The sequence below is a fragment of the Berghia stephanieae genome, chromosome 10, assembly GCF_034508935.2.
Source record: "Berghia stephanieae isolate SIO BIC M18660-M18661 chromosome 10, UCSD_Bste_1.3, whole genome shotgun sequence".
Lineage (NCBI taxonomy): Eukaryota > Metazoa > Mollusca > Gastropoda > Nudibranchia > Aeolidiidae > Berghia > Berghia stephanieae.
The window spans coordinates 39,072,041-39,081,844 of NC_088369.1; the positions used below are offsets into that span (position 1 = coordinate 39,072,041).

The 9,804-nt window shown below is 37.1% G+C and overlaps 1 protein-coding gene across 3 annotated transcripts in view; it reads left to right on the forward strand.

Moving 5' to 3' along the window:
- The first annotated feature begins 3,149 nt into the window (after positions 1–3,149).
- LOC144981104 (uncharacterized) overlaps positions 3,150–9,804 on the forward strand; it is an 11,862-nt gene continuing 5,207 nt past the window's right edge. Inside the window, exons 1-4 of one of the 3 annotated variants that reach the window (XM_078929232.1) lie at positions 3,174–3,271; positions 3,416–3,660; positions 5,920–6,147; positions 8,396–9,804. The exon at positions 8,396–9,804 is cut by the window's right edge and continues 1,634 nt beyond it. In XM_078929232.1, the coding sequence (XP_078785358.1) occupies positions 3,631–3,660; positions 5,920–6,147; positions 8,396–9,703 (1,566 nt within the window). In that variant the 5' untranslated portion in view covers positions 3,174–3,271; positions 3,416–3,630 and the 3' untranslated portion in view covers positions 9,704–9,804. Of the gene's footprint in view, positions 3,661–5,919; positions 6,148–8,395 lie in introns of all 3 variants that reach the window. The other 2 variants (XM_078929233.1, XR_013647010.1) reach the window with 2 other exon arrangements.

The following is a 9,804-nucleotide window of genomic DNA, read 5'->3' on the forward strand; positions in this document are numbered from 1 at the left end:
TGGTATTCATTTTGAATTTTTATAAATATTTTGAAAGTCTTTTGTCATAAAAAAAAGCATGAGATATTGACTTACTTGGCTAAAGTCTCTTGATTCCTCGTGGAAAATAGGGCCTCATGCGATATTGCGTCATATCAAGTAAATTTTCACACTACGCTTTATACAAGTGGTGCCAACACTTAACATAAAGGACGAGACCAGATGCCTGTAACGCGATGTGATTACTGTAAAATGTTTCAACATAGACACCTCTGTTACCAACCAAGTACTAATTTTACATCTGAACGCGGTGAAAGAATGTGAGTAAAGGGACTTTTCCAAGCTGTGCCGCCAACAGCAGTTGGACTCGAACCAAAGATCTACAGGTCCGTAGGCGAGTGTCAAACCACAAGACAACAAAGCCATTGCTCAGGTTGATTAAAACGATAAAATAATTTGGCATCGATGTTGCAATTTCGTTTATTGAATCCCACACCCCTCGCCTCACCTAACTCAGGTTTGAATGCGGCGGAAATAATAGAGGAGGAGGAGGAGGGAGAAGAGGGGTTGGTGGAGGATAAAGGGAAGGAGGAGGAGGAGGAAGAAGAAGAAGAAGAAGAAGAAGAAGAAGAAGAAGAAGAAGAAGAAGAAGAAGAAGAAGAAGAAGAAGAAGAAGAAGAAGAAGAAGAAGAAGAAGAAGAAGAAGAAGAAGGAAATTACCCATGAAAACCTTGACAATGGAAGAAAACTGCCGTACTCTAGCAAAACCCATATTTAAAACATTGGCCAGACAACTCGTCCCGAAGTCCCAGGTTTGAGAGTTTTTGCCAAGATGAGGGTCATTTAAATCGATCGATAGTTGAAGGACGAGTTTTCTGGCCCAATTTTCAAATATGGGTTTTTACAGAGGATGGCAGAAAAGTGTTTTTCTCCTGGTGGACAGCATGCATTTAAAATATGAAACGAAACCTGCAACACGTAACATTTAGGACGGGACATGACACCTGTTCTGTTAGGCGATATTACATTCTTTTCGGACAGAGAAAAAGGTTTTTAACGACCAGGTACTCATTTTACACCTGAGTACGGTGGGAGAATGTGAGTAAAGAGCCTTCTCCAAGGACATAACGATGCGCCGAGAGAGGGTCGAACCCAGGACCTTCCGATCCGAAAGCGAGTGTACCGCCAATTTTAGATTATAGTGCACGTGTAAGGGACCCAAGCGTAAAAATCAGATGGAACAGCTCGAGAAAATTCAAAACAGAACATGTAGGTTTGTATTGAAAGTATCAGTGAGATGCGCAAGAACTAACAACTAAGGCTAACAATTTAAGAACCCAAACTGGTCGCCATTACATGAAAGACGCACATATACAAAGGCCCGTCATGGACAACCACGATACCAATTATAGCCTTATTCCAAACAAAAGGAAACAATACGCATATCAGGTCCCGCAGTCACGAGTTAATGCTCATCTCAACTCGTTTTTTTCCGAACATGGAAGTCTCTGCCCGAAACTATTTTTAGAAAATCAATGGCCAAATTGAATTTGCCAAGAAATCGATAAAATCAAAATAAAAGCTAGACACGTCCATTTGTTCTCACCGAGATAGTCACGATTATCTTCGATGCACGGAGTCGCGACTTAATGATATTGACAAGACAAGACAAGAGAAGACCGTTGGGCGTCCTTTTTGTACTGATAAGTGTTGTTTTTTGTTGTTGTTTTTTCTCTCTCTTTTCTATTTCATAGATCGCAATATCACAATCATCCCAACCATTATTATTTTTTTTCTTACATATTGTGAAAAGAAGTTGAGTAAGTGGTTCTTTTTAATATACATTTGGAGACAAACAAAAGTCATTTGATTCGTCTTTGTATTGAAATGTGTCACCCACTGCATCAAAACAGTAAATATATTGGGGTTGTCTAGATTCTGGTAAATGAATATAAAGAGAAAACAATGAAAATTTGGTAACTGCTTCATGTTTAATTGAAGAGAATGAGTGTTTCGGGAGGCCTTCCAAAAGCTCCTACAGTAAAGTATCCCCAGTATTCTTGTTCTAATAGGGGGTTCGGGAGGGGGAAAAACTTTTTTATAAGGTTCTAGTAGGGGGTTTGGGAGGGGTGGGGGAGACTTTAAAAAAAGCCCCCCCCCCTACTAGAACATTATAAAAAAACGAGAATACTGGGGATGTAGGAGCTTTCGGAAGGCCTCCTAGTGTTTAATATATTATTAGGTATTAGGATGTGATTTCATTTGATATTTTTTTTCATACTTTGGTGCTCAATTTCGGCATCGAGTTCACCCAGGCACAATTCGAATGCCGGATCGACGCGGTGGTACGTAATTTACGGACTTATGGAAGAACTTGCCGCAGGTGAAAAAAAACCAATCATTTCCGACATGCAAAAAGCTAGGAACTCATTAAAACCTGGGTTGGTTGGGTTAATGTGTAAATCGCCTTAGCGACGATACAGCGGTAGCTGTGAAGAGTTTTTGTTGTTGTTGTAATTATGTCACCCAAGCGGTTACTGACCACGCTCAACATCGCTCATTCATTTTGGGATATCTTCAAATCACTTTCATCTCCCGCCTCACTGAGAAAACTTATCTACTCAATCACTCACCACTTTCATGACACACAACACACAACAAAGCTTCTTTCACACATCACTCACTGAACACACAGGAGGCGATATCATTTTGCCTATCATTTTCATCTTTGCTATCCAACCGAGTCTGCATTGCCAGTTTGACGTTTTGAATTGCCAGATCCCTTTTTTTCTTCTCCCGTTTGGCATAATAACCCTCTATAGTGTGCTATGACATGGACAAATTATCTGTTTTGCACTCTGACATTTTTTTGTCATTTTAATTAATTAATATCATTTCATTTTTAACAACTATTATAAATTTTGACCCTTAAAATTTACAGCAAGACATTAAAAAAAAAGGTTAATGATGACTTACTCAATGCAATAGGAGGAAAAAATATTCATTTCTAGTCTTAGTTGCATTTAATGGGAAAAATATCAAAATTGGGAATTGCAACGTTTACTTATTTGCAAATAATACGTAAGTGAAAGACTACCGAAGGTACTTTTGACATTTTTCAATGACCTGTTTGACCTTATTTTGTGAAATAATCTGGCACTCCTGAGTCTAGCCAGATTAATCTAGCGTGAGCCGTACACACCCGGGTCCAAAGTGCGTGTGTTTTACGTTTTTATTGTCTGCTGTGGAGTTGAGAATGCCAGCATCTATTATTATCATACGTTTAAATTAGGTTAGGATGTTAATGGTTTACGTTTCCTTAAGGATACACTTATGATTTTGTGTCAGTTTGCGTGATCGTGTCACAATCAGTAAACACAACCGCGCATATCTAAGATAACACAACACGATGAGCTGTTATCTGTCTGTGTATCAGTGACTGTTGCGATGGAAACTAGCCACCGAAAGCTGCAGTACGCCCAGATGGCGTGGTGTTTAATTGATTACCAAAAGACCGGCTACTTATAACTGATGTGTTTCTTTCATCTTGTCATTCAATCGATGCTTTTTTTTTCAAAATATTATGGACATCTAATGGGAGCATCTTTAGATTGAGGAAGTGCCTTAGCATCATGAAATACCATTCAGAAGATGGGAAAAACTGCTTTTGGCTTCTGCTGCGTAAGCTATTCTTTAACTTTTACTTTTGCAAATAACTTAGTGGCGGTATATGTGAAAATGAAATTAACTGTATGGAAACCAGAGCAAACAGTTGAGCTGCAAGACTCTAGTTTTCATATAAACTGGTTAACGTTTGTTAAGTTACATTTTGATTAGAGTCTACTTGTTTTTTTTTCTTCTTTCTTTCCTTCTACTTTCTTCTTTAAAAAAAATAAAATTAATAGCCTTTGATGTCTTTGTGTTGTCGGGTAGAGGTCAGCTACCGGCGAGACGTGGTGCCCTTTCTTAGCTCTTAGGAAATGGTTCCCTTTTTTTCACATAGCCCAGGTAGATTATGAACACGGCAAATGATTCTTAGTTTTCAGTGCTTATCAGTGTGTGTGTGTGTGTGTGTGAGAGAGAGAGAGAGAGAGAGAGAGAGAGAGAGAGAGAGAGAGAGAGAGAGAGAGAGAGAGAGAGAGAGAGAAAGTTTTATTTTCCTCTGTTTTTTTTTATCAGTCTAAATTTAAAGTTACAGTCGACTCCGCTTAATATCGCCCCCCCCCCCCCCCCCCACCCCGGGAGTTCTCTTTTCTACCGGCTTGGGACCATCACGTTCAAGACATTAGACTCATTATAGAATAAGTTGTCTTTTGATTTTTTTTTTGTTGGAGGGGGGGGGGGTATTTTTTTTTTTAAATTTCTTTTCTTATTCATGTTTCATCAACAACAAAATGTGACATTATGTGACGTTGTAAGAATAGTAAATATATAAAAAGGAAAAAAAAAGAAATCAACTTTATTAACACACGCACACACACACACACACACACACACCTGCATAATTTACCAACATACACATTGAAAAACGCTCATAATATGCACATATTTTAATAAATCAACTTACCTATGACCAGAAGAGGAACTTTATCTGTGCCTGTCATATTGGCACACATCACCACAGTTATTTGTTATTTCGCTTTTTTTATACCATTGAGATCATTATGTTTGACGAAAAGGCCTTTATCAGGGTATCAACAGTAGTAAAGCCCTGTCTCGTCTGCATTGTAAATGTCATTAGATTTGTACTGCTGAAGAAGTTGTTTCAAAACTTCAACACTCCATTGGCTGACAGAAGAGACATCAGCATTGTGTTTTTCACCATGTTCTTTTTTAAATACGACATTCTGCAGACCTTTCCATCTCGAGAGGCAGTCTTCTGATGGGGAGAAAGACGTGCCTTGAATTGATGCCAGTTCAGTTGTCTTTTGAGTTTATCAATGTAGACACAGATCGTATAGATCAATCAAATGATGAGACACGAGTCCTCTCTATAATCCTTTCTTACTGCCCAGCAGAGGAAAACAATGCACAGGTAGAGAATTGCAATTGAGTGGTCAGACAATGTAGACAAGCACGCAGCATTGAGTGGACTGCAGTCACGTTTCATACTTTGTGATGCAGACAGTGAGTGCTGAGTCAATTAGTCCGTCATGTCAAGGTAATTCTTTGATGTCAGTTAACAAACATTGGGTGCCTGACCTAGTCGGGGTCAGAGGGACAATGGAATTGCGTTGAATGGAAAGTTGTTTTCATGCGTAATACGATATTAACGTGCGGAAATGGTTCAATGAGAAACGCACTTTAATTACTTTTTTGCTGCATTTTTTCAATATTTTTCTCCGATCAAGATGGAATCAAGGTGTAGCGACTAAGAGGAGAAGGTGTGCGATTAAGTGGAGCGATTATATAGAAAATATTCCATATTTTGGGAATGTGTAGGGTACAAGCGGAATATGCGATTAAGCGGAGTGAACTGTAATTCATATCTTGTATTCAAGGATTATTTATTATGCTTACTTATTTGATTTTTTGAACACTTGACTTGTGTCTAATTTGACATTGTATATCTAACCATTTTTAGGAAGAGTTGCAAACGTGATACAACTCCTCGTTTGATAATGCAAAACACTGTGAGGAGTATTAAGTTTTAAAAAATTTATTTGTTTTTATTTTTATTTTTATTTAAAATTTTTTTTTTATGGCTGCAGCTGTTCGGACTAAGCCTCCCCAGTATAATACTGTTTTGAGGAGATGGGTCACATTTTGTAAGAAAAACTGGGCCCAAGCACAACATGCAGGCAGTAAAAGAATTTTGGAGAAAATATTGATGTTAAAAATGATAATACTAATACACTATGATTTTAATATAATTACAGTTAATGATCATTGGTACTATTTACTATGATATTTATCTTAGATATTTTTTTTTGTCACCAGGTACCTCGTGTAGGAGTTCTAGTTGTGGCCATCTTCGGGATTTGCATTTGTTCAATCGGATTGAGTGTGTTTTATGTACACACTGTGCAACTGTCACCCTATCTGGATATCATACATACTGCCGGGAAAGAGTTGAATCAACACCAAAACAGAGCAATTGCATTAGATGACACCAGTGGAAAAAGAGGTATTCACAGTCATAGGCTAACACAGCACAGCAATCCCTTGGTATGTATATTTTTTCCTTTTTTTTTTTAACCTGCACCAGTTCTGGGTTTGTCATCAAACATCAAATCATGTTTGTTTACTTAATTCATTTGAATACCGAAATCCTTTAAACAGTTGTACATTGGAGTATGGTTTCCTCTAACTTATTTTAATGTTTCAAATTTTTTCTTATTATTCTTTACTATCATTCTATTCCTTCCTTAAACTAATTTTTACTTCAAACAGGGTTTCCTTGAACTAATTTCCCCGCAGCCAATGTAAAACAAGAATTGATTAAAGGGTTTTTTTTATATGTGCCCAGTGAATTTGACCAATGATGATTTACTGTGACATTGACATTTTGCACATCGTGTCCATCTACATTACATCGACAACGGAACATTGCAGATGTGTGTATATACTTTAAAATACACATGCAGACACATATAGTTCATATAGTCACTCACACACCCATCTCCATTTTGTATAACAAGACACCTCTTTGCTTATTCCTATCATGTTGTCATTGGTTCCAATTTTTCGCGCTATGATTTGTTAATGGTTGGCTGCAATGGTAAATAATTGTTGTGACACAAGCAACTCCCCCTCTCCAACACCTTGTAATGTGCCATGTATAAAGTTATCTCCCTCAACATATATATCAATAAAGTAAAGGAGTTATAAAGTGCGCCTATATGGTCTAGTGGTATGACACTCGCTTTCGGATCAGAAGGACCTGGGTTCAAGCCTCGCACTGGGCGCATAGTTGAGTCCTTGGAAAAGGCTCTTTTCTCACATTCTCTCACCGTACTCATGTGTAAAATGAGTACCTGGCCATTAACAGCGTTGTCTTTGTCCAAAAAATTGTAATATCGCCTAATAGGTGTTATGTCCCGTCCTAGATGTTAAATGTTGCTGTTGACCAGGGATCCCTTGTAAAGCGCTTTGAGCACATATAGTGGATATTGCGCTATATAAAAGCTCAATTTCAAGCTCAAAATTTTTTTAATGAGTTATAAAATTCCCTTATTCAATCCAAAGAGGACATTTGTCTTTGGATAGGGTCTATTCGTTCAAGCAAGAGAAGTATGGAAGGGAAGTCAGCTGCAGCGTAGTGTTTTAAATGAGCTAGGGAAAGATGTCTTGCCCAAGGCCACATGGTGCAGTGGATATAATAGTCAGGACTGGGTACCTTCCGGGCATGAAGCAAAGACTATACCACTGAGTCATTGTCATAGTATCAGTGATGATACTCAGGATTCTTTGAAAGTCCTGAGATCCAGCTACCCAATAATAATAATGATAATAATAATAATAATAATAATAATAATAATAATAATAATAATAATAATAATAATAATAATAATAATAATAATGATAATGATAATAATAATGGTAATAATAATAATAATAATAATAATAATAATAATAATAATAATAATAATAATAATAATAATAATAATAATAATAGTAATAATAATAATAATACTTTATTGCATCCCAAAAAGGAAATTTTTTGTACATGTACAGACGTGTTATAATTTACACAATAAGATAAAAACACAATCGGATTGAGTGTGTTTTGTGTACACACTGTGCAACTGTCACCCTATCTGGATATCATACATACTGCTGGGAAAGAGTTGAATCAACACCAACACAGAGCAATTGCGTTAGATGACACCTGCTGGGTGGACAGGGGGATCAGAAAAAATCTCGACTGCACCTGGGATCAATCACAGTCCCTTTGCGTGTTAAGGGAGTGCTCTCTACCAACTGAGCTATATTGGGGATTCTCAGTTAAACAATACAGTAGATTATATATGTGTGCGTTCTGACAAAATCAGTCGCAAGGTGAAAGTTTTTGTCTTTGCGTTTTCTTTGCATTTTTTGAAAGCCTAATGTCTCCTGAGCATTTTAATCTTTATTTGAAGCCAATCGGGTGATTTTTCAGTTATGGTCATATGCATGGGCTAGGGTGTGAAACTCTAATTTTGAGAAAATCGCTTCCAAAGTTGGCAAGAGTTGATATTAAGTATAATAATTACCTTCATAAAAAAAATTAAAATAAAATATTTAGTAGAATTTAATTAAAATATTTCATCAATATGTAGAAAAATGTTTGATTTAATGATTTTTTATGAAAACTCATTTTTCATAAAAATTGACCTCTTGACTAAAATTGTCAAATCGCTGTTTGAAGATTTTCACCTTGCGACTGATTATCTCAAGGACGCCCACATATCTATCTTATGTTATTTATTTTCAGAGAGACCTGGAGGACAGAAAATCTGGTGATGATGCACAGAATACAGAATCCTTGAGTAACATCGATATTGCCCTCCATATTGAAGAAAAGAAAAATAATGAACAAAGTAATACAATTAAGGAAAAAGAGAAAAGAAGAGAATACCCTGTAAAGAAAGTTCTGCAAGATGAAAATAAGAGCGGTGGAGTAAAGAAAGTAAAGGAAGAAGATAAATGGCCAATACACAACAAGGACCAAAAGATTAAACATAAAGGTTATCATAGTATTAACCCATTGTATGAGAAACCAGTCAGAACCCGTAAAAACTGGAATGGAGAGAAATACATTGTATATCTTTGTCATAGTAACATATCATGCGCTGGATGGGGTGACCGGCAACACGGCATTTTCTCAGCTTATTTAATATCTCTAGTCACCAATAGGACATTCAAAGTAGATTTCAATAGCCCTTGTCCCCTCACTAAACTCTATCACCCTCGAATCGCCAACTGGAAAATTGAACCGGCTGAATTCGACGGCCTCTCCAGCACTCATTTATACGCAATCAACGACAGGGAGTTTCGGGAGTTCATGAAAAAGGTTGATTTTAATCAATATTTCCCTCAGGATGTGATATACCTGACAACTAACTACGACTACTACTACTCCTTGAAGGCTAATCCTTACCATAAAGATCTTTTCCACAAAAAAGTTAGAAATCGGCCTAGACCAATCTTGTTTGCTGATCTGTGGCAGTCGATTTTTAAAATGAATAAAAGAGTGCTGCGTCGATTCACTCCCGTCCTCGACAAAGCACATAAGTCAAGTAAGCACAAGTTAGTTTGCGCTCACATTCGTTTTGGTCGAAATCCATCCATCCCAAACGACGGAGACATTCGCAACACGCTCTCTTCCATAAAACCCTTTTGGGAGTTTGTGAAAAAATACTCGGATCCCAATAAGTATCGTCTCTTTGTGGCCAGTGATTGGGAAGGATTTAGGGCAAAAGTTAATGCATTATACAAAAATATAGTCGTGAGTATAGAAGGGCAGGTAATTCATATTGACAAGGTGAGCATAACGCAACCGCTTGAAAATAAATCTTGTAACAATTCGTGCATTTCGGAGAGTGAGAACCTTTGTAATGGTTTGGAGATGGTCATCGCAGACCAGCATGTTCTCAGTCAGTGTGATATTCTGTTACTGACATACAGCGTGTTTGGAAAATCCGCCGCCTACCTCAGACGATCAAACAAGGATTTGTACTTAATGGACAACGGCCAAATTAGAAGCCTCACACTCTTCAAAGAACGTCGAAGCAAGCATTAATGTTGGTTTTAACCATAAAAAAAGAATTTACATTTCATTATTAAGAAATCATGACTTTTAATTTTATTGTTGTTTTGAAATTTATACCATTTGGTTTTTGA